This window comes from Melozone crissalis, unplaced genomic scaffold (genome assembly GCF_028551555.1).
Source record: "Melozone crissalis strain CALT ecotype California unplaced genomic scaffold, PUWL_Pcris_2 ptg000045l_1, whole genome shotgun sequence".
In the NCBI taxonomy this organism is placed as follows: domain Eukaryota; kingdom Metazoa; phylum Chordata; class Aves; order Passeriformes; family Passerellidae; genus Melozone; species Melozone crissalis.
The window spans coordinates 15,533,434-15,558,938 of NW_026535823.1; the positions used below are offsets into that span (position 1 = coordinate 15,533,434).

General features: G+C 35.4%; 1 protein-coding gene across 9 annotated transcripts in view; it reads right to left on the reverse strand.

Annotated features, from left to right (window-relative positions):
* Window positions 1-712: 712 nt before the first annotated feature.
* Window positions 713-25,505, reverse strand: part of PTBP2 (polypyrimidine tract binding protein 2) — a 153,998-nt gene continuing 129,205 nt past the window's right edge. For 6 of the 9 annotated variants that reach the window (XM_054285552.1, XM_054285556.1, XM_054285554.1 and 3 more), the window contains 11 exons: window positions 21,335-21,507; window positions 20,768-20,911; window positions 18,218-18,382; window positions 18,030-18,140; window positions 11,268-11,463; window positions 7,011-7,165; window positions 5,565-5,598; window positions 5,021-5,113; window positions 4,418-4,634; window positions 4,238-4,315; window positions 713-4,099 (listed from right to left, as the gene is read on the reverse strand). In XM_054285552.1, coding sequence (XP_054141527.1) covers window positions 3,967-4,099; window positions 4,238-4,315; window positions 4,418-4,634; window positions 5,021-5,113; window positions 5,565-5,598; window positions 7,011-7,165; window positions 11,268-11,463; window positions 18,030-18,140; window positions 18,218-18,382; window positions 20,768-20,911; window positions 21,335-21,507 — 1,499 coding nt within the window. In that variant the 3' untranslated portion in view covers window positions 713-3,966. The remainder of the gene's footprint in view (window positions 4,100-4,237; window positions 4,316-4,417; window positions 4,635-5,020; window positions 5,114-5,564; window positions 5,599-7,010; window positions 7,166-11,267; window positions 11,464-18,029; window positions 18,141-18,217; window positions 18,383-20,767; window positions 20,912-21,334; window positions 21,508-25,505) is intronic. The other 3 variants (XM_054285551.1, XM_054285550.1, XM_054285549.1) reach the window with 3 other exon arrangements.

The following is a 25,505-nucleotide window of genomic DNA, read 5'->3' on the forward strand; positions in this document are numbered from 1 at the left end:
TGAGACGGGACTGGTGGATTTATATTCTTGTTGGCAAAAAAAAATCCAGAATTTTTTTTCCTAATGTTTTGACAGACGTACATGTTATCTAAGCACAGAATTAGACAAATTATCTGGAGCAAACTAGAGTTTGAAATCACAGTGCCTTAAATCCTGCAGACAGCAGGACCTTAGTAATCTTGTCGTGCTTTAAGATACTAGAAAACATAAGGAAACTTATAAAGAATCAAATAAACTGCTTTTGTAAAATGGCTTATGAAACTAATTCTTAATATAAAACATTAAAAACGGCAAGCTACAAATAGTTGTGTGAACTGTTATTCCTGCAGGGCAAAGGCACCTTTTGTAACATGTTAAATCACAATATACAGAAATACTTTTAAGTGTATCCACTTAGCTTTGAAGTTTTCCCCCAGTTTATAGTTAGAATGCTATAAGGTTTTGGTTCATTTCACTTACATACTGTATTTGCCACTCAACATTATCTGATCAAAGATAGTTTTTGGACTTCTCCAACCAATTTCATTGCTTCACCAGTGAAAAATGTAACAACTCATGAAGAAATAAAAATCAGCAACTGCCCTCTGACAAAATACCAGAATTATTTTAAAAATATGAAATTGAGTTTGGAAAATCACCATGCCTATGGTAAAGTTTTACTAACAATCTGAAAACTCACATTCCATGGAGTGTAAGAAGTTATTCATGAATCTTATTTTTAGTAAAATTTTAATAAAAGTGATGCTTTTCACATTCTGAAGAGCTAAAAATACAGAAACTTATTTACATTTTATAACAACAAAAATGTACAAATTACTATACAAAATGCATTACCATCTCATGAAAAAGAAGTTTTTGAAAGTTCTAGGAGTTAGGACATTACTAAGTCTGTATTTTCTGAAGAGATACCACTTTAAAGACTAAGTATCCATAACTGAACAGTGATTTTCTTCAGATTAATAAAATATGCTTTCATGACAATTATGACTGTCATTACTTTTAATTTTGGCTGATACAAATATAACCTTGTAATAAAAGCTGCTGAATTTATAATAAGTCAAAGCCAATATATACTCTTTCCCTTGAGGTTTTTGCCACAGAAATTTTCAAAATGAGAAAAGTATAGAAACTTCTTTTTAAGGAAACAAGCCAGGCAAGAAGAATGTAAGCTACCCTTTTATAAACCCCTGTATTTGTACACAATCAGACAGTGCAGATGTTTACAGTTATTTCAAAATTACACATATGGCAATCACTGTATATGCTATCTGATACATGTTTTGGAGTGGAAACATTTCAGCACAAGCTGAACACACAGAATGGCAAATTTCAAGTCACATTTCTAGTTGAAACACGCAAGCACATTCTGATACACAAAAGGAAATCTGACACACTTTTATTTTAGAAAAATATGGGACATCATATTGTACAGATGAAAAATGTAACAGATCAGCTCAGTCAGACCCTTAACTACTGCTTAAATCACTGGAAATAGTCACATCTGTGCGTTTGGGTGCTCAAATTGGAAAAAGATGCTGATTCCCAAACTTAGAGTATGGATGAATAGGATTCTATCAGCACTTCAGATTGGGTGATCACTGCATTACCTGGAGTATGACTTAAATCATATATTGGGTGTAATTCTGATAAAATGCATTTTATTTAACGTATTAAGACTAATGCAAGCCCCTACATTATACCATGACCTTCAAAAGCTGAGAGCTATTTACCGATTTGAAAGCCACCCAAAGGAAGACATCAGTTCACAAAGTATTCTGACATCAATGTACCTACAGTGGTTGTACTGGAAAGTGACTGAAAAATGCTTTGATTTGAATGCTGACAGCTTAAGTGAATGCTCCAGGATCATTCAGTTACTCTTAAATGGCAACTGTGTAAAATCCTATTTCTAACTGAAAGGGAAAAAACCCCCACAACAAACAGTTCAAAGTAATATACAGGAAAACTACTGAAGTGCCCAAACTGTTCTAATATTCATTTGAACCCATGACTCTGAAAAGGTGAAGCATCCTGTTCTCAAACATGTATGGTCCACGGATCTCATGTGAAATCCTTTGTTACTTGCACCCATGAGTGTACTGTATGATTAGTAGAAAATCTTTAGCACACACAAAAAAAATGAAAGATGAAACTTGCAGCAAGAGAGCATGGCAAACCTGAGAGATCTATTAGTGCATAAATCTGCTTAAAAACTAAAAAGATAGAAAGAGAGAGCTAACAAACTACAATAAAGGTTATGTCTTCAAAGCAGTAAGTTATAACAGGGTGGGAAATGTTTAATTTGCACATATGCCTGCAAAGGGGTCACTATCTGAATATAAAGAGTTGGTATTTTTCACAGCATCAGATTTATGGTAAAAAGCCATAAATAGTAGTTTTTAATGTTATGCTTTTCCCACCCTGGCAGAGAATAACATGAATTTAGAAGCACAGTAGAAGTGGAAAACAAAGAAGAGAAGAGATAGAAAGCAGCAGAGAAAGACAGAAAAGGTGAATACAGAGCTACAGAAGTGTTTATTGAGCATGCTACAGAGGTAAGCAGAGTACACACAAAATGAAATTAAACAACCATCAAACCTCCCAACTTTGTTAGAAAATTAATTTTTAATTGTGCCACTTCCAAACTATACTGAATTTTACAATTCTAAAGATGTAAAAACTCAACTAATAGAAAATATACATGACCTTTTTTTTCTACATAGATAACAGAATCTATGAATCTTGAAACTAAGTACATCAATTTCAAAAAGTATTGGTCATTTAAACAGAATCAAGGTAACAGTTCAGACTGTCAGTGAACTGCTTTCAAATTAACTGGATCTGCAGATTCTGAGCCATGTTTATAGTAAAGTCAGATCAATTTCTAAATACAAAATATTTTGAAGAGATTTATTAAAACTGAATATTACAATGCAAGGTAAATTAAGACTAAAGGCACATAAACTTTGGTCCCACCTGGTTGTCAGTTTTAGAAAACTGCCACAAAATTTCCTGCAAGTATCTGCAGCAAACTTTCTTCATCATTGAAAAATACATGCACCATTTCCTGAACTAGCTTGACCAGTCTGTACATGCTCAGAAATCCACAACCATATTCCATATCTTAATTACAAACTAAAGATGGCAATATATATTGAAATGCACGTAAGTCATGTCAACTTCAAAAACATCTACGAAAAATATTCAGCCACAAACAAGACATTACTTAGTGCTGACATTTATATGATACATCCCACAAGAGTGTGTACAAAAAGGTTAAGATTCCACAATGCTTTTCACGTAGGGCTCAAAGTCACAGAAGTCACTTTTTGTCCTTTAAGAAATTAATATTCTGTACCTTTTTAATTTTAACTAATGCCTACATTCATAACTGAATCTAGACCAGAACAATGAAATACAAAAGGCTTTCTTTAAAAAAGAACACATAGCAAAAAGTAGCAAAAATCAAATAAAATCATTTTACTCTTTCAGCATAATGCATTTTATCCAATTAAAAAGGAAATAAGTGATAAGCCAGCAGATAAAGAAATCTATCAAGCAGGAGAAAACAAAAACTTAACCTTTTTACACACCCCTGCCTAAACATATTTAAATTATCATGTAACAAAGTGCCCCAGACAACCAAATTTGCTTTTTACTAGTTATGCAATTCCAGCAGTACTAATTTTCCTTTTTAAGGCACGTACGTCAACTAAGTTGAAAAAATGTCGTATTAACTTGAAATCTTTTAAACAAAACAATGGTTTACCTAAACAACAGTTGAACACTTGAAAAGCAGTTAAGATCACTGCCTTTTTTTAATTATTTTTTTAAAACAATCAAGGAATGGTAACAGCATGAAAAAATAAAAAAAACAGAAGACAAACTCTGGTCCCCACTTTCCTGAACAGTCAAAAGGTGACAACACCAAACAATGCAATACACCTTCATTCTCTATCTGCCTTTTTAAATAGTTGACTTAGAGAAAGAGACTCTCAGATGGTGACTTTCTCCCAGATTGTAATTGTGAAGATCAATCAAAGCCTGAATAGCTTCTTCTACTGTTGACATCTGAAGAAGCGCCATCTTGTGATCTCTTCTGAAACAAAATAATGGAATTAGGAACTTGAACACTACAGGGTTGCTCCTAATGTTTGCAATTTGATATATACTTTTTCTTAAGATGTGCTGCAAAATTCTTTTTTTTTTTAGAGCTATGTGCAGAAAAGGTACTTACTGAAAAAATTTAAATGCTTTCACAGTGCCTCCAGTGTTAGCAAACAATGTGCGTAGATCCTCTTCTGCTACTGATGGTCTACAGAGAGGAAGAAAATCAGCGTAAGTGGGAAATCATTAGTCAGTTCAGAGTGCTGTGATTCACAGAAATATTATCAGATTGCTGACAGTGAACACTTACGGAATATTGGACAGATGAAGTGTTGCAGAAGGAGGAAATATATTTTGGAAGTTTTTGGAACCAGGTTTCTTGAAGCGGTGCAAAGGTGAATTACCAAAATCTTTAGTCAGCCCTTGGTCATCCAGTCCCTCTCGAGGTAGTTGTACTGTCTGATGTTTAGAAAGGGTAACCCGAATGATCTTTCCATACATTTTTTGTCCATTAAGATGGCTCATGGCTGAAAAAGACAAGTTTACTCAACTGACTGCTACTTTTCAATAGCTTGTGGTACATCACACATGCAAAGAAGAAAAGCACTCAAGCAAATCAAAGGGTCAGTGTGCTAAAGGACTAGAATCAAGAACTAGGTCTGCAGACTCTTTGTCAATATTTAATTTTATTCAGGGATCATCATATTTGATTCAGCTGTTGAATCCATTTAGGGTATTCATTTAAGTGCAGACCTTCTGGAACACAACTGCACGCAACAAATTTTGGATCTGGTGGATAACCAAGATAAGAGACAGACTAACAAATATAAACACATTTAGTTCACCTGATCTTACACAGCCTAATTTCCAAGTACTTAGACTAATAGGAATATAAACAGAAAACTAATCTTACCCAGCTGGGACTGGTTTCCATCAGCCATCTGTATAAGAGCACTATCTTTCTTATTGTATAAAATCTTCACACGCTGCACATCACCGTAAACACCTTTTTAAAGTCAAAAGTAACCCAAAAGAAAAAGTTCATTTTAAAGCCAACCACCTAAGTAATATATTTTGACATATCAATGGAACATTCAGACAGCAACAAGATCACTCGCTCAAACTCAACACACTCACAAATGAATAAAGGAGATAAAGATTTTGAATAGTGAATTTTGAAAAGAATAATTTCTGATAAACCCTCAAAGCTATGTGAATGATATAAAATTAAAGACCATGCAAAATATATTAGCATGCATTAAAAGAAAATCTGTGTCTATGGAGAGATTTAAACAGCAAAAGAAAAATAGCAAAAGATTTACTATTCAACTTTAAGCCAAAGTGCTAGCTACAAATAAGAATTAAAGTGAAACAAAAAAAAAAAAAAAACAACCAAACAAAAACCATAAAAACAAAACCAAATCAATAATAAAAGTATAGTGCTAACAATAACATACCGAAGAGGGTAAACAGACTTTGGGGCGTAACCATCTTTAGAAGGAGAGAAGAGCAAGCAGCGTAAGACAAGAAGAGAGAAGAGTCGAGGAAGAGCGGAGATGAACAGATCATCCATAACGAAGGGTGGTTCCCGCAGAATGGTGAGGTGGTCATGGATCATGGTTTCAAGGCGGTTAATTGGGGCAAGTTGGTCCGAGGAACATTTTGTTCAAGCACAGAAGCATGAACATAGGGAATGGAGACAGGGAACGCAGACAAAGACGAGGAGAAGGGTAAGACAGGGAAGGGCACGGGAATTTGGGTAAAGACAAGGAAAGGGAAGTTGAACACACAGGGAAAAGGATGAAATGGGGGAGGGAATACAGCAATGCAGAAGAAAAAAAAATAAGGAAGTGGGGAACAAAAAAAAATAAAATATAGGTCAGTACATAGGAAATGTAGGAATTTGGTCAGAAAATGGTTGGTTTATGTACTGTACGAGAAAAACTGAGTAAAATGTAGTCACCCAAGACAAATATGGGTAAAGTACATTCATATCAAGAGTAAACTACAGCATTTCATCTCAACATGAAAATAAATTAAAAAAAGCATGCAATAGAAATTTAAATTTTAAAACTTTAACTGCGTAAGCATGGCTGGTTATGAAATGCAGGCAAAATATCTTTCAAAATGGCACTCTGATCTGAAACATTTTTACATGCAAGACTGTGGATGACAAAATAGTACTAGATGATAAAAAAAGCTCAATGATTTACAGTGACAGAGGCCAGTTAAAAATGGAACAGCTAGACTGATACAAACTTCCCACATTTCATACCAGCGTTCACAGCCATCAAAATAAAAGTAAAGGACAGTAAAAATGCAAAACTAAATTAATCCCTCTAGATTTCAGAGTTAGCAAGAAAGATACAGTTAAGGTGAAAATGCTTTGCCACCACTTTTTTATTTTTAAGACAAATGAGTAACTGCAAAGAAAAAAAAATTACTAAGAGAGACTGGAAGAGTGCCTCGTCAAGATCTTTGGGAGAACCTTCAAAGAAAAATGTGTTAGAGTAGTTCACATAAATTAAGACTCAAAAATGTGAGATACAAGCATGAAATGAAACAGCAAACAATTAAAAACAAAACAGAAATTCTAGTTTACATGATTACAGTTACAAAGGAAAGAATAGTTGGTATTCAAACATAAAGAAGTTACCAAATTTTTCTTAGAAAAAAAAATGGTAGCTGACTGTCAAAGGATACTTTAGGTTGTTAGCTACCTAGGAACAAAAATGTATTTAACAATGGCTTTAAAATAAACTGGGGATTATTAAAAAAACAGCAAAAATACTTTGAGCTTATAATCCAAATATAAGAGGCCAAATGCAAAGAAATTATAAAATATTGACAAATGAAGTGTGACTAAAGAGGGAGGGAAAGCAAAGTAAAATTATTTCACTTACCTCTTCATTTAAATTGCTAACCAGGAGGACTGTATTGCCACCAGCTGAAACTCCAGGCATTCCCACACGGCCAGCAGCAGCAGCTGCAGCTGCAGCAGCAGCATTTGGAATAGCCAAAGGACTCAGAGCTCCTGGAACAGCTGCAACAGGAAGCCCTAATTTTAAAATAAAGCATATTTTACGAAACACACACAAGTCATTTTTTAAAAAGTTCCTATATCACTACTAGGGCTGTATACACACTCTACACAGCAAACAATACCACTGTAAAGTTATCCAAAGGGTTAAAAAATAGGTTGGTAAATTAACATAAGAGAAATGTAGAAAATTCTTTTCAGATCAAGTCTGCAGAGTTATGAGGTATAAAAAGTACTTTCTATTCAAATAACCATTATTGTGCAGCAAAACTGTTTTCACTGCACTCCAAAATGCTTGAAGTGTCTAGTTTATCAAGATGGTCTAAAGTAAATGTTGATTAAATCAGTAAGAATAAACACTAATTGTGCTTTCTGCATCATTACATCCTTATTTCTCATCATTTGAGAGACATTCCTCACTTCAACTTGGTGCTTGACTAAATCCCCAACTGTGCATTTGTCCATGTGAAAAGGTTTACACACCTCACAAGCTTAGTATGAGGTGGGGAGGCAACCCTCTAAATCCAATATTCAACATGCTCTGTGGCTTTAGTAATCCAGTTCTCTGAAGAAACACGACCCTCAGCTATAGCTTCAGTTGTGCTTCTACGTTTTCTTCTTCAAGGAAACTCAGACCCTGTACGGAAACGCTGATTTTGTCTGCTCATGTCAGCGGGGTATGAGCTGAGTGTGCTACTCCGAGGATCCAGGAAAGGTTCTTGTGATACATTTGCACTATACATGGTTTATACAGGAACAGCTTGATTGTATTTGATCAACATTGCTGTTTGCACATCATGCAGGGTTCAGTAAATGCGCACTATTGAATCAAAACACTTTTCCAGGACAGTATGGCATGACAGATCCCCACCTGAAGGAAATTTTATACTAGGTCAATAGCAATCACTTACATTTTAGAAAATGTCAAGCTACCAGGTCTTACTAGAGCATATCCAGTCTTCTAGTATGTATAGACATTTCCACATAACCTAAGAAACTTTAAGCCAGTCCAGCATTTTCAGGAGTAAAGGAATCTAAAGAAGGCCAGTGCAGTGTTTAAGGTTCTTTCCATAGCTGGGCACAGCACAGCCAAGTAACTCATACTTAAAAAGGCAAAAATTCTTCACAGCATCAGACTCTCCTAAGGACATTCTTTGGTCCCACCAAAGAAATTAAAAACAATTATTTATTAAACATCATTCCTATAAAAGCAATTTCAATTATTGTCCTTCAAAACTGTCAGCAACAATCTCAAAAAAGGGGCACTAGTGGAAAGTGCTAACAAAGAATGTCAGCAATGACAGCAAGGGATAAAGCAGTGTGAGCCCTAAACACAACAGTGAATTTTCCAGCACAACAGTGTATTTGCAGCTGTAATATTAAACAAATATCTAAATTGTGAGTAACGTATATCAATATTTGCTATTTTGAGTAGTTCTTATATAAAATATTTTGTATGTTGTAGTTCAGTATAATACAGCTGTTGATTATCCAAAGCTTTTTTATGTGACATCTGTAACATTTTTAGAGGGGTTGAAGAGGAGGGAGACTATATCTATTGTTTCATATATGAGGTAAAAAACAGAAGAAAAAAAATTGCCTCTGATCATTCATCTGAAACCAGCTCATTTAGTCCACTAGTAATTTCCTCCTTCTTTCAAAAAACATTAACACTCATTGAATATTGTCCAGTTTACAGACTCAAGGATTTCTGAAACCTTATTTTATCACAGGTGAGGATGTAGTAGATAGATGAGTGATGATGCATGCAGGCTAGACCATCTATTTGATTGATATGTTTTTAACTGATTACTTAGCATACATAGATCTCATTTTTTGAAAAGGTCAGACAAATTACAAACCCACAGCAAATAGCTGTGGAACAGAATTCTTGGTCTGCAGTCTCCACTGTACTTTGATTTGCCATTCTGATTATAGCAATGAAAAGCTTTTTAATAAATAAAAATAAGAAGAGTTTCTATTGTGAAAAAGTTACCATGTAACACTGTTTAGGACTTGTATGAAACTATTTAGAAATGCTAGCTATGTTGTCAACATGATCAACTAGTATTAGAAATCTTTGTCATTAGCTTTATTTTAGCTTCCTACAACTACAGATAACAGGCTTTTGTTTTTTTCAAAATATTAATGGAAACATACAAATATTACATATCTTCTTTCTAGCCTTTTGAGGCCTTTTCCCCAATGAAGTTAAAATACAACATATCACATTATTTATTTCCTCTCAGCTTATCCCTTCCTGTGACTTCCAAAATGCAAATCGCTAATGCCATTTTCATAGTAGGCAGATTGAAGTATACTAAAAATATATGATCAACTTCCATGAAAAGCACAGACACTGTAACCATCTTAATGCAGGTAAGTAAAACTGACCAAGAACTGGGTTTATAGACCTGTTATGAACCCTTTTTGTGGCTCTATGTCAAGTAATCACCATCTGCTTGTACTGACTAGTTCCTGTCATGCTTCCTATGGCTTTGGGGGAGACAGCAGCTTAACACCTCTGCTTAACAGCTCACAAAGCTGCAAGAGTTACATCATCAAGTTACATTTACTGAAGTGGAGCATTCACTTCACCCAGAAGGAAACCGAGATATGTCTGGCATGGAATTAGTGCAGATTTAAGCACCAAGACTAACAAGATTTACATCCTGCCACTAAAACTAAAGCCACAAAATTGTGTTGAACCTAAATCTCACTTTTGACATATGGAGTACAGTACACTCTTAGAAAGCCAACAACAAAGTTGCACCCATGCTTTGTACAAGTTTGCAGCAAATAAAAGTGTAACATAAGCAAAAGGAAGAAGTGAGTCCTTAATGCATTTTCTGTCGGCAATCTCATGGTATACATATAAAAGATTGCTACAGCAAGAATTTTTACAGCAATGCCACAGGTCTATCTCATGGTATTCTTTCTGAGCATGCAAAAGAACCTGAAGAACAGCACACCAAACTCCAAATGGAGCTCCACTCTTTCATGGGGAAATATGCCCTCTGAGAATCACATGTGAATAAGGCACAGCCTTTGTGTGTACTTTCCAACAGCAGATATGAAATGTATCCTTCAAATGTGTCCTGACAATTTCAGAAAATTGTCAAATACAGTGCAACATTCAGTAGCCCTAACTACAATATTTACCTCTTCTGGGTTCACATCATTCACTAAGTGCCTTCTATCTTTCATAACAAAGCAGAGGCCCCTCTTTTGTAGAGTAACTCAAACTTACTTCAGTTTGGCCCAGACTGTACAAAAACCCATGAAATCTATGTTGTTCTTATGTTTTCTTCAGAACAAAAATGAGAAATTATCCAAGAAAGCAAAAAAAAAGACTAAGTGCAAAGAACAATGATCACAACATAATAAATCAGCTTGTAAAAAATAATGATTCTATATCTGAGTGCTATTACATTTTAAAGAGTGAAAGGTGCTCTTCCAAAAAAACAATTTGACAGGAGTAGGAGCATGCATTGATTATTTTGGTAATAATCAGAAGATAGATATATCTGTACCTTTTTCAGAGCATTTCAACAACTTCTGATGAACTCAAAGGCTGAGACAGGATATACAGAACTCCTATAACATATCACTAGAAGTGCAACTATAGATTTTTTCTTTTATTCACAAAAACTACAGGTAGCACCAAAGGGTTTGGGTATTTTAAGCAAAGAGCATAATCTTTCCCCTTTGAAGGAAACCAGCAAAATGTTAGTTTCATAATCTGATATTACAAATAACCATTTAGCATGAAGAAATCATGCAAATCATGTCAAGTCTCTCTTACAAATTAGGAGGGAAGGTGGGCAAGGTGGCCACAGACAGGAACACATGAAAGAGGGAAGGACAGACTTTGGGATATAAACTGAACTAACAACTTTTTCTAGTACTTTATGCATTTGTCAATTTGTCATGCAAGTTCTCATTCATTTTTTGCAGTACTTCTAAAGGCAATATAATTATGTTACTACAATTCAGATCACAGTCTAGACTGAACCATGCCTGGGCCTTTGGACACTATTGTAATTTAAGCTGTTAGAAGGATTAATGAATATTTCATGAAGTGGCTGTGCAATACAGAAGAAGAATGTAAACATCATACCTAGAAGAGAGGTCTCCTTGGCAAATGCAGCAGCAATAGCTGGGTCCAGAGTTGGCTGTCCATCGCCAGATGGAAGGTCAGGACGAGTGTAGTCCCTGCTCTTATCGTTGTTGTACTTGACATTCAAATTCACCAATTTGGAAAAATCAATTCGTAGGGTACAGCAAGCATTATAAATATTCTGACCGTCTAAGGCCTGAAAAAAAGATCACAGTTTATTTAAAAGACACAGTAACAGTTGGTTGCACAAGGTTGGGGTTTTTGGTTGTTTTATTTTAAACAAGGTCAGTGTATAGATATTTATCTGTCTTACTGTCTAGCTTAAAACCAATTAAAATGCATTAACCTCTCAACATGATGCCAGGAAGCTCCATGTTCCCTTCTTACCTAGAAACTGTTTTTATGCACTAAAGTGGCAAGGGACATTTTAACACTGTCACAGTTAAAAACTTAAATTTTGTCTGTCGAATACAGCTAATTAACCTGCATTCCATAGCACAGCTTAAAATCAGACATAATGCCAAAGAGATTTCTCAAAAAAAAAAAAAAAAGAACAAAAACAAAAAGTCAAGAATTTTACATGGAATATCAACTGAGAAAAAAAATCTAGACTTAACTGCCATGTTAGACAGCCATCTGTTAAAGCATAATATATACATTATTCCTGCATGCTTCCCTTCTCCCCTTAAAGGCAGTTAGTGCCAAAAATGAGACAAAACCAACTTTAACTGCTAACCTGATGTTCCTAATACTCTTTTTTAGAAATCCTATTTTCACAATTAATTGGTACTTCTAAAAGGACGTATATTAACATGACAACTAGTACTCTATGAAAACACTTTTGTAAAAGAATTCAACATATACACACACACACACATATATATGTGTGTCTCCCTTATCCACCAGGCAAGTCAGTACCTGGATTTGAGTCCATTTACATTTTGGGCATATCCTCCTTTCACTCTAAGTGAAAGGAGGATATGCCCAAAATGTAAATGGGTTCATTCACTACGAGTTGAATATGGGAGAGTTAAAAATACACAAACTTTTGTAATAAAGTCAGTTTAATTCTTAGGGAGTGCTAGGAAGTGACGATGCAGCTCATCTTAAAAATTAGCAAATTAGCATTCAATCAATTAATTATTTAAATATGAAGCTACTATATTTATACATATATGCACTGAAAAAAACCAAAACCAAACAAAGCAAATTTTCAAATACACACATTTGTTTGGACTGAAATGTTAGACTGAAATGTACCACTTCTGGACCTGAGCTAGCTCTTGCAGTGAGCAGGGTTACATCTGCAGCATACCTGCCAACTCATCCAGGTTCTAGTAGGGCTTACTATTTCAAGCTTAGCACTGCACAAACCTTGTGTGCCTGCTGTTTTCATACAGTGATGCATCTGGAAACTGAACATCTTGCAGACACCCCTCTGCTAGGCCTGGGCCAGCAAGGCTGTCCCCACAAAACATTATCTCACCTGACATCTCCAGGGCTCACAAAACCACTTAAAAGAACTACCACCATTAGCAGTCAATGTAAAAGAATGTGTAAGTCAATGTAAATTATTTTGCCATAGCTCAGAAGGTCTTAGAACATATAGAAGAAAAATTTAACTGGAAAATCTAAGCATTGTATCAACAAATAGCAATTAAAGAGAAACTCCTATGCTTGAAATTCAGCTTAAAAATGTTTTATACAACAATTCAAAAGCAAAATTTACTGTCATTATTCATAGAACAAGCTTCATTAATTAAATCTGTATTGTTGGGGTGGTGGTGAGCACCACCATTACAGCATACACCATTTGCTAACTCTTTAATACATGGTGACAAAGCACAATCCAAGACTCCTGTTGGTATTTGGGAAAAGAGTATCACTTGAACACTTACACCTAAAAAAGTTTATATTGAGAATCTACCATCACTTTTAGAAGCCTTCCTACCTTCTAAAATCCACTAAAATATGGATTAGAGGAAGGTGCAAATTATCCAGCCAGAGTTTACTTACTGTCAATACAATGTCACTGCCCAGCAAGGGAACACCCAATCCCATGATGAAGCAAACAGGTGTGAACTCTTGAGACTGAAAGGATGTATTCTTTAGCCTAATCTGAATCATAGGACCCAACAAGATTCATACTTTACCTCTGTGTGGAGTCTGAAGAAATACTGACTCGTGGCTTGCAGAAAGCCTCAAAGTTGATGGAAATATTTCACACTTAAGAAGTAGCAAACCAAGATATATCTGTGTCTGGAGTTTCTAGAGTAGTCAGGGTTTAAAGGGAGCTATACAAGTAACTAAACTTCTACTGAAACAGCAAAAGCTCCTCTTTCTTCCAAAATCAAACTGACCAAAAATACATATAAAAGGTACTGCACAAGAGAAATTTATTGTAGCTGGAGGATAGATGGGCTGAAAGAACATCTTGAGCGAGAAAGGAAGGAGATGCACTCTTAATAAGAACTGCAGTCAAACTCTAGGAAAGGATTCAAGCACAAGAACAAAAAAACAAAAACACTCACCCCAACCATCTCTACCAGCAGCACCAAACACCTCATACACCTAACAATGCAAGAAAGATTCTCGCCAACCAGCATTTTTTTCAAGATTAATTGTTCACATCTAAAGTCACAAATGCGAATGTGTGTCCTGAGCTCTTACTTGTATAGCAAAAGAATGTGCAACAAATCTTTAAACACTATTCCTATCAGACATGCTGAAAAACATGACACCAGCCAATCACTGCTAGTGAATGTACATACAACATCATCTCCAAGAACTCCAGTTACTGCTAAGAAACTTTTCTTTCGTGTATTTATTTCACATGTGATACCACACCACATCACAGACGGGCCAAACCAAGAAGATCAAGAATCATGAGACCTTCTACAAATGTGAGCACCATTCTTCATCTTGCCTGTATCAGCAAACCCAAAAAACTAAATCTAAGATTTTCAGAAGGGTGTTAAGAGCTAAAGGCATAAAAACCCCCCAAACCCAAGGAAGGAAACATTCTCCAAAACATACTCCAGCTCAAGTAAGTACCTCAAGGTAACTGAAGGTTGTACGGTAAGTATCTCTTGGGAAAAATATGTGCCAAGTGCATCCCACAGATCTGTGCATCTGAATGGAGCATAAATTGTGCTCCTTAGAACTAAAGATGTCCAAAAAAGCCTAATACAATAATAGCAGAAAATAGCCCTGCAGCTCAGTATCCTATCTGAAGATGTCCTTCCATTCTGCAATAACTACCTGAAGTTCCTACTACATATTTTAGGGCAATGCAGACTGGCAGAGATCTTTTGCAGACTGCTACCAGCACAGAGCTACCCTGAAGCTGAGAGGCAAAACAACTGGAAAGATGACATGTGCAGTCAAACTTCACTGGAATCTTTGAATCACGTGCAGGCCAAGGAAGGATCAACTGGCACACTGTAACAGAACCTCTAGTGTTATTTTTAACACTGGGTCAAGATGACCTGCATGCACTACATATGAGCCTCAGTTGATTGTCTATAGATGAGTCATTAATGACTGTTAATATCCATGATTTGGCAAGAGTACTTCCAGTACATCTGCATGAAGGCAATGCTCTGAATTAGTCAGCTTCTCAGACAGAATCACCAGCACTCTCATCTCATGGTATACCAGAGTACTGGAGTTCAAATATTTAAATCTGCTGCTTATGCTAAGAGTACTCATCGTTTACAATGAAAATGGGCTATTTTTAATGCTTAGGTATCTCCATATGCATACAGACATCTCCAGACAAAACCTTCATTAGCAGAAGCACAGCAGTTCAATGTGCTGTACTCCTGCCCATTCTCAGTTACATTCTCCACCCTGGCTGGACTGCTGCATTATACAGAACCTGAAGCTCCTGGTTTTCACCCCAGGAACCCATAACGATCCAGCCTGAAGGTGGTGATGAAACAAGTATCAGTGAAGCCACTGTCCTTTTACAGGAAATGAGTTTCTTACAAAACAAGCAGAGGAGGAATGAGGTTTTTCACTAGCTGCTCATTCAAATTGCAAAAGAGATCCCACAGGGCTAGAGGCTTCATATTGCACATTCTTGTCAGTGTCACTATTTTCTCCAAACCTTCAAATGCATAGCATCTCTCCTTGGTACTTACATCACTTGAGTTTTTCAAATTGCTCTTTAACTTCCTTAATAAGTCTTCAATTTCTATTAAGGCCATATTCAGATTTCCTGTGAAGAGGGCCACTGGAAAATTAAATTTCCCCATTATCTTCTACAGTAACTTGGATGGAAAACAAATTGAAAACTTTACTCTTTTACCATGTGTTTGATCTTGAACTCCATGCAACTTAATTGCAGCCACCACATTATCTTGCTTCTACATCCAGATGTATTTAAGCTGAAGAGGTTTTTTCCCCTATCCCCTACCTGACTGCTTCTTTCCTTCAGGTATTTTTGTTCTGGTGGCACTACATGTTTTATCACAGTGGCTTAACTGTAAGAACTGTATTCTATTCTATTTAGTTTGTGAGGCAGTGGGGAAATCAAACCTTCCTTCCAAATTAGCATCCTTTAGTAATTGCACTTGGTACTACTCTTAACATTTTGTATGTTTATGCACAGACTGGTTAAAATATGAAACCATAAACCTAAGACCATTTCATTTTGACAATAAGGCTCCAACATTACTCTGACAATCACAGCACATACAGGAATCACTTATTTAATGAAGTTTTGTCATTCACACACACACTACAAGTGAACAGGCACCCTAATGAAAACATGCAAAACTGGAGAAACAAATACATGCTGGGTTTTTTTAAGACCAATAGAGTCCCGCAAGCTCATATCAGTTTGTCTGAAGTCAAAAACAGCAAGAGATTCTTAGATTCCTTTCACACTTTTACCTACCTCATCCTTCCATTTGTAACTTCTTTATAATATATTCCTAGAATTACACTGATAATTTTCATATCACTACAGTCCATTTTGCAGATGTCATTTTTCCATTACATTTTCTGATAATATAAATGACTCGAAAAATGAGGTCAAAAGCTTAAACATTTGATGTCATACTTTGCATCAGAAAAGCACTTTGAAAGCAGCAGTAACATCTACTACTGAAAAATGGCTTTCCAAACACAAGTGAAGCCTGAATTACAACCTTCTGTAATAAATATATTTATTTAGCATCCAACTCGTTATCAAATATTTCAAATATAAATCTAAATGTCTACAATTGATTTCTGCAGAACTTGTAGGTTATGATGTAGTTTCTGTACCACTAATTTAAACCTGCAAGGTCCATTCCAACTGTACCAATTCTTATGTAGTACAGTGATATATCTGCATCTCTCTTGATTCTGAGGCATAAGCTAATATTTGATATTATTTCAACTCTGAAAAGGACATTCCTAATTTAAATTGTGTTCCAGATCTACAAGTATTTCCAGACTATTTTTCTGGAGTAGATTATCTTAAAGCCACCATAAATCAAGCTGCAAATCATCTCTTCTCTCTTGTTTTCCACAATAGCATGACAACTTACACTCTGTTTTTCGAAAACATGTCCAATTCTTTGTGATCCCCTGTCTTGACCATCTCACAGTTCTGGACTCAATGCTGAGTATTTCATTTGGTGATAGGGACAAAAATGACCACCCTCCACCACTTCACAAAATCTTTATTTCAATATAGTCCTCATTCTTTACAACAGAAAATTAAGACAATTTTTGTCTTTCCTCTAACAAGAGGAAAATTTGCCAACTTAGCCTGAGGTGTGAGCTTTTCAATTTTGTGAAGTTCTCAGCTAGTCTGTCATCTACAGGCAATAAGCACTTTCTATGCTGCCAAGCAACACTTAACCAGCACATCAATTTTAATCAGCCTTCCTCAAACTCAGACTGCATGTGAAGGTTTGAAAATACAAATTAATTCCATTTATCTCTTGAAAATTATAATAATAATAATAAAAATCTCACCTTCCCCTTTGGTTCACCTTTTCTACTGCCACAAATGTGAACATATGCCATTCAATTAATTCAAACCATCTGGTCTAGATGACATGCTGTTGATCTTTGCCATAATTTATCCATAGGCTTTCTCCTGCTATAATGAATAAAACCAGCTACCTGTTCTTGCCTCTCCTACCCAGGATAGGAGAGTTTCCTATGAAACAAAAGCAAGATCCTGCTCACCCATCACTGCTGCAGAGCTTCTTCACAGTCTGGTCACATGAGTAAACTGCACTCTTTCTTCTGGGCATTTATGGTTACAAATAAGTTTAGATTTTCTTTTTTTTTTTTTTTAAGGATACTATAACTAAATACTTGCACAAATCTGTAACTAATCCACAAATCACATTTTTGTATGGATGCTTAAAAGCACCTGCCAACAACAATTCAATAGGGTTACTAAATTTGCTGCTTACAGTGAATTAATTATGCATCACCCTGCCATCCTACATTCTTACTTCTGGTAGACATTTTTACTATTGCAGTCTTGCATATTATTTCACCTCTGTGCAGTCTTACTATGATATTTGTTCATACAAATGTCTGAAATATTTTAGACACAGTATCCACAAACATACTATCATTAAACACTGATTTCACACAGTATAACAACTACTATTTTTTTTAATCTCAGAAGATTCACACACATGGTGGAGGAGTATGACACATTGTTATGGCAGTACTCTGTTACATCAACATTTTACAAATACTGAGAGTTAAGGAAGATCTCTAGCCTTAGAAGAGATCTATACTTACTTGTTTTGCTTGCTGTGCGTTTACTGGATCACCAAACTGCAGTAAAGCTTGAAACTGGTTATTCTTTGTGAATGTGATTATCTTCAATACAGCACCAAATTTAGAGAATATCTGCCAAAAAACATGGTACAGTTTTACACATCTGTTTCTCCCAACCATAGCTCAACCTGCAGTGAAATCTGACTTACCTGATGAAGAACATCCAGGGTTACTGGATAGTACATGTTGTCAATAATTATTCTAAGTACTGGACTCTGAGCTGGAGTCACTGCACTCTCACTAACAGTGGTCCCACTAATGGGAGCGTTTGATGCCTGCACAGCCGTCACTGCCTGAAGAACAGCCTGGGCCCGCTTAAAAAAATGACAGAAAAGAGATTTTCTTAATATTTCAAGATAACAGCTTAAAATTAGTCAGAAATATTAATATAGTTAACTCCAGAAACACAAAATAGTCCACTAATTTAAAACTCAGAACTACAGACATAACACAACGTTAAGTGCAATGCAGTCTGACTCTGTGAGAAGGGCCAACAAAAATGAAAACAGCAATTAATCCTTATGTCACATTAAGGAGGAGCTTCAAAAGGCACCAATATCAATCTTTTCAGTAGAAAGCTTATTGTTCTACTAGTAAGGATAAAGAAAGTGAGGATTTCGTAGGTTTCAAGATTCGTTCCTTTACAGGAAATAAAGCTAAACTAACCCACAAACCAACCAAGGAAAAACCCCAACGCTATGGAAAGCAGAAGTACTTATCTTATGTTCAAAAGGTTGTATCTCAGCTAACATTTCACTGCCATTTTAATTATGTAGAAGGTTCTAATAGGAAGGGAAAATTCTAAACTAACATGTCCAAACCTCTCAGTTTTAACACGATGAAATAATACAAAAGACTAAGAGGTAAACAAACTGGTGCCTGTTATCCACCCTCTTTTGTAAAAAGAAAAACAAAATCCTCTCCATATACGGGGTTTTTTGTTTTTAAACACAAGTAGGATTTTAGAAATTCAAAGGTAACCATGATACCACATAAACACACATCTATGTAACTACTTCCACTGCCAAAACTGACAGTATCAGAAAGATTAGATGTCTTTTTCTGAGAAAGAAAAAGTGCAGAAAAAAGAGGTTCAATTTAATACTTTCATTACAGTCGCCTTATGAAGCAAAACAATACAAAACAAGAGAGACAAGTGAGCATGCCAGGTAAAAATAATAACCATCATATTAATCCATACTGTATATTTTAAAGGTATTAGAGATACTACACCATTTCATGTCTCACAACTTACATGATATTCCTCATACTGAATCAAATCAATGAATAAGGAAAGGGGGGGGAAAAAAAAAGACCTGGTGAACGCCAGTTGGGAAAACAAAATTTACCTCTACATTTAACATTAATTACATTGAAATGTCTTTCAATTACACTTCTTTTCCCTAATGCATGAAACACAACTTTCAAGATAGCCAGATACTCGGCTGAGTTGCATAATTATTTCCTACTCTTTCTATAAGCACATATCAATTAAATATCAGTCCTTACAGTGACTGGAAAAGTTCAAACTGTATAACACAATGAACTACAACTTGCAAAGTCAATTTTAACATATGACCCTTGTCAGCACTGTCTATACGTACTTATACATCATATTTCATTCCATTAAAATTAACCTGAGTACATGAAGGAACACAGGACTAAAAAATGGTAAATATTAAAGTTCTTATGAGTATTTTGTCAAACAAGCTCAAAATAACACCTAGCATCATACCTAAGTAGTCATTTGGGAGGGTGGGTAACCTCTATAAAAATTAATCAAAGTATTCTAAGGAAGGAGACTATTTAGAAAGACCAAAAGAAAAATCAACACTATACTTGATCTGAACCAAAATGTCTTTCAATAGATTACCCTGAAATTGCTTCCAAAGGCAACAGCCATAACTTTACTATTTACATGTCCTAACAGAGGACACAATTAATAGAAATTAATTTGGCACTTACACTGTTTTTTGTATCATCAAAAATGCAACATAAGAAATTAATCTTAAAATAACCATCAGACTTCTGGTAGGTTTAAGTCTCTTATCTCTCTATAGTTTGTATTAATTGGTCACCACATTACTTGTGCCAATTCTTCAATTCTACTAAAAATAGACATATGTATCTGTATTTGTTGTGAAATAGGTCCTGGGGAGGCAAGAGCAAAATGGAGATCAAAATAGTGGTTTTTATTGAGTACATTTGTCTCTAGGGTGATCATTATGGTATTATTCTCCAGAAAAAGCAGATCACAAGCTGAGGTTACCAGTGGTAGTGGAGTGATCATCCAAAGCACTGAAATTTAGACACTGACATTAGCCAACACTAGGGGAATTCAAACTGGCATTGGAATCTCAGGTGTCAGAACAAGGAAGTTAATTCTACCATCCTACAGTCTCTAAGACAAAAACTTTGAAGTTATTTAGAACTTTTAAATAACTATTAAAAACACACTTGAGAACCTTTGCCTCTTGACATCAGGGACACATTAAGAAAATTTATTGTAATGGAAAGATGGCACAGAAAGCAAACACCTTTCAGTGCCACAAAATGGAACAATCATAGGTAAGACCTATGGAGTGTTAGAATGTGGACAAAACCAAATTATTCAAATATGGCACATGAGCCAAGAACACGTGCCATGCCTCATCTTCTACAGTGTCTGCATTTGTGATACTACTGAACAGTAAATATACCTGGTTAAGTGTGTTATCAGTCTTTAGTTCTTTATGATTGGAATACTGGATATAAATGGGTTGGTTACGAAGATGAGGTGTCACAGCAGAGTAGTAATTAACCATAGTGATAGCTGCTTCTTCTGTGGCAAGTTCCAAAAATGCCTGCAATTAAAAGAATTAAAATTTTCAGTATTTACAAAGTAGGTAATCTTCATATTAGATGTACATAAAAAACCAAAGGGTTTGATAACACATTTTAACAAACTGGTATCAGTCTTCAGAAAATGTCATTCTACACATACCAACTTTATTTGCTAAGTTACTTCATCTCCAAAAACTCATCAGTGAAGATGCAAGAATAAATATTTCTCTTCCAACTAACTTTTTGCTTTATGTAGCTGCCAACCACCCCGTTTGCCTCCAAAATTTACTAAAAGATAGTGTAAATTAATTTTAAAAAATAAAGGAACAAAAGCACTTTTTTTCTAGAACACTTACTGCTTTACACTTACTTCAACACCATTTTAACAATATATTTTGAAATCAGACAGTAAGCATATGAAAAAACAAAAAGCATCAAATTACCTGGTTTTTCCCTTTCAGCATCAGGATGTTGGTTACTTTACCAAAAGGTAAACCTAAAGCAATAACTTCTGTTTCTGTCACTTCCCCAGGCAATTTCCTGATATGAAGAACACGAGAAGGAGCCCCATCCATTTTATCATCACCTTTGAATTTCTTGTTGTCATTACCATTGGCTGAAAGACATATTCAGACTCTATTTGAAAAGTTTACTGATATTATTAATGCTTTATTAAAAAATGCTTTTAATTATAAACATGAAATTAATTTTAAGTGAGCCATCTAATTTGGTTTAGGTCCAATTCAAGGCTTCAGAACAAATTCTGCAGAGACAAATGCTAGTTTCATGGAAGGTAGATTGTTCAAGACATAGTCATCTGACAGAGACCTCAGAAAACCCTTTACACCTCAGTTTCAGTAAACCATCTCATATAATAATATGGAATAACTTATTAATCTAACAAGGGCTCACATAAGAACTCCAACATACATTAAAGTAAAAACAGTTAGTGGCTACCTAGAGATCTTTTGAAAGAAGTAAAATAGTGGTGGACCATTAATAGATCCCAAAGTTTTTTTAAGAACTGCTTGCACTATGGAACTGGACACAAAAAGTAGAAAAGTAACAAAGCAAGACAGTAAGCATCATTAATGCTGGGAAAGATCAGAGTGGAGAAAGGGGATGACCCAGAGGACTGACATCACAAAAAGCTGATGAAACCAACAATTTAAGGTAGGAAAATGTCCCTTCTGAACCACGAGCTCACTCATAAAAAAGGAAAAATCAGCTAATAACATGATGCAGCCAACACAGACAGGGATGGGGGAAGATCCAGATACATTTCCCTGAAAGAATCAGGAAAGCATTAGCATCAATGTACAAAACACCAGACAGACTATTTAGATTACTCTCCAGAATTCTTACAAAGAATTACAGCAAAATTCCAACTGGAATTCCTTTTGGTGAATTAACCAGCTAACCAGTTGGATGGAAGAAATCTTGCCTTTGAAAGAAGGCCAGAAAAAAAATATTAACTTAGGTTTAAAATATGTCAGTGGAGTAAACATCAGAGTCAAGAGCTAAAGAACAACACTGTCATAAGATATAATATTAATGAATTAATCAGTGCTGGAAATCAGCATGCACTTAAACATTAGTGAAACAAGTGATAAGACTTCCCTTTCTTCTACCGAAAAAAACGTTTAGATTTATCTAAATACAAAATTCAAAATATCCTATCAGTTAAAACCAGTATGTCTTAGAGGTACATCATGCAGTAACTCCATACCCACACCCTGTACCACTACCATCAACCCTCCTCCAAAAAAATTTCCATGACTAAGCTTTTAGAAAGTTCTTGCACTGAAGAACACGAAGTGTTTTCCACCTTACTACAGCAGACAAACCAATAAAAACTTAACAACATTCAAGACTGGTCAAAATTCAGCCAGCAGTATCTCCAACTGACAATGCTAGAATCCATGCAATAGTAGTTTTTTTTATTTTGGTCTGCTGCAGAGAAAGACAAATTTTGGTGGAACACAGAGGAGTAAAATTTGAAAAAATACACACTGACCTAGGATCTGAAGTCTATACAGGACTCTAACCTGAACCATTTTGGCAAACATGGTGAGACTGAGCTTCCAGGTAGCCAGATTCCACTTGTCAAAATCATACATTATAACACTATCTCAAAGAGATAGACAGCCAAAGTTTGTGTAAAAAAAAGTACTTTTACTTTTCACCTGAAGCCCATCACACAACAGTCTTCTCTAGTTCTTAATTTAAATCTCTACAAAAGTGAAAAAAACCTGAACAGAAGAAAGAAGGTGAACTGTGATAGGCTGGACAATGCATTACAAACATGTTAAAAACAAACTTGCGAAGGGTAAAAGAATTAAGGTGATACTGAGACTACATGTCCAATGCCCTTCATACTTCAGTTTTCTGAATAATTTCAATTCATTAAATTTTCAAAAAATATGAAACATTAGCAATCAGAAATGAAAATGAGAAAGTTTTCAAACTAAAGGATTTTCTGAAATTAAGAAACCGTTTTTTTTTACATCACCAGAAAAATATTCAACATGATGGCTCAGATCAGTTCTGGCAGATTTGAGAAAAGACAAAACAGAAAAGACTGTTTTGTCTTTTGCGTGCTTTTCAACAGACAATTTTAACATATTAACCTTTCCACAGCATAATGTCCAGGAATTTACTTTTTGTTACACTAAAGTTCTTATTTAAATTAGGCTTCAGGTAATCTCACCATTTCTAGTAAAGGTAGCACTGGCCAGTATATAATTATTCACATATATGTATATCAAATGTTCCTCTATTTAACACAGTAATTTATTACTTACTGTATTACCCAATTGATTTTGCATCTATTAGCATTGCTACTAACACTGGCATTTTACACAGTTTTTCAACTTTTGCTGCAGTAAGTTTAAAGAAGAAGCTTAAAAGAAGCATTTTGATGTACTAAATATGTGTATCTTTTCCTAAACAGCAACTAAGAGCTTCAACTTAGTTCACATACACAACCCCCCACACAATTTTATTCCTACATGGTCTTAAACCTCAACTACACTATACTTGTAACTTTTTTTTACTTACTGTAAAAAAAGCTATGTAGACAAATGCCTGGGTAAAAACATTTATGTAAAAGAGCAGATAAATATATTACAGTAATATATACAAAAAATACAGAATTAGGCACAAAAGAACATATGGGAATCAGAAAATGGGGGGTGGAGGGACAGCATGGGAGGACTGGTAACAGGCATTCTCAGTGCTATGGAATTGCCCAAAAATGTTTTTAGCAGTAGGGCAGGTAAACAAGACAAAAGCTGTTTATTACTTATGGGCAAAAGCACCTCTTGTACAATGAAAGCCGAACTGGTACCATTCATTAAAAAATGAAGCCCACCTTCTTAAAGTAAAATTTATGCCAAAATATTTAACAATGGATTTTGGAAGACAGATGAACATGTCAGCTGCTGAATGCAAAGAGAATATGTACTTTTACTACTATTGGTTATCCATTCAGCATCACCTAACAGTAATTTCCTGTTCCAGTAATGAAGTGTTGTATCATACACTAAATATGCATGCACGTACAGAAGTGAACTTTTAAAGACATTCATGGAACAAATTAAATTTAGCTTTCAGGAGAGTTATTGAGAGATTCTGGCACTGTATGACACCTCTCTTACTGCAGTCTCTTATTTGTCATTATAAATGGTACTTCTCAGCTGAAGATGCATCATTCAATTGCACTCGGGAATAGAAAACTACGTTTATGACACAGGAGCACAACTCGTTCAGAGTCATTGAAAGGTGAATTTAACTACTGTTAAAACAACAATCTCATCCTCTAACAGATTTTATTAGCAGAATCAGTGTCCATAAAGGTTAAAAGCCAAGTCCAAGGGGAGCAAGGTACTAGAGGAGTAACATGGTCTTTTGGTAGAAATAGAGTCTATGCCTAAGCAGCAGCAAACCTGAAAGATCCTTCCCTATACAGCACTTAAAACAAAATTGCTGAAACTTGGGGAGAGGCCAAGGGATGTTGGAGGAGACCTCACAACCTGACTAATAACTACTGCTGAAACTGCTGTTAAACTGGAGACTTACTGGCAAGTAGCTATTTCATGATGTAGTCTGGCTTTCACTGGACTTGAAAATCTTGATCCAATTCAAACATTTTGCTGCTAAAACTTTAACAAACATAAATATGCACTGAAAACAGCAGGCTACAATATTTGCATTGAGAGGAAAAGTTTTAAGAAGTACTGGGAGAATGACTAAAACACAGTGTTAGCTCATTTACAAATCAAGTTATAGCTGCAAATGCATAGTTTAAAAAAAATATAAACCGAAAAAAATTAGAAACCTAGTCCTGAATCACAGAAACATTTGGGTTGGAGAAGACCTTGAAGATCAAGCCCAACCATTAACCCTGCACTGCCAAGATCCACTGAGCACAGGAATGGTTCTACTCAATTCAGACTATTGTAAAAACCCATGTTCTGTAACAACCACAGCACTGATCTAAGTCCTCTGCATCTCTCCACCAAGGAGATGAAGAATTCAGTTTCCATGTGACATCAGGCAATTATATCCTAAACAAGATGTCATCTTTACTAATGATATTCAAAGCATTATTCT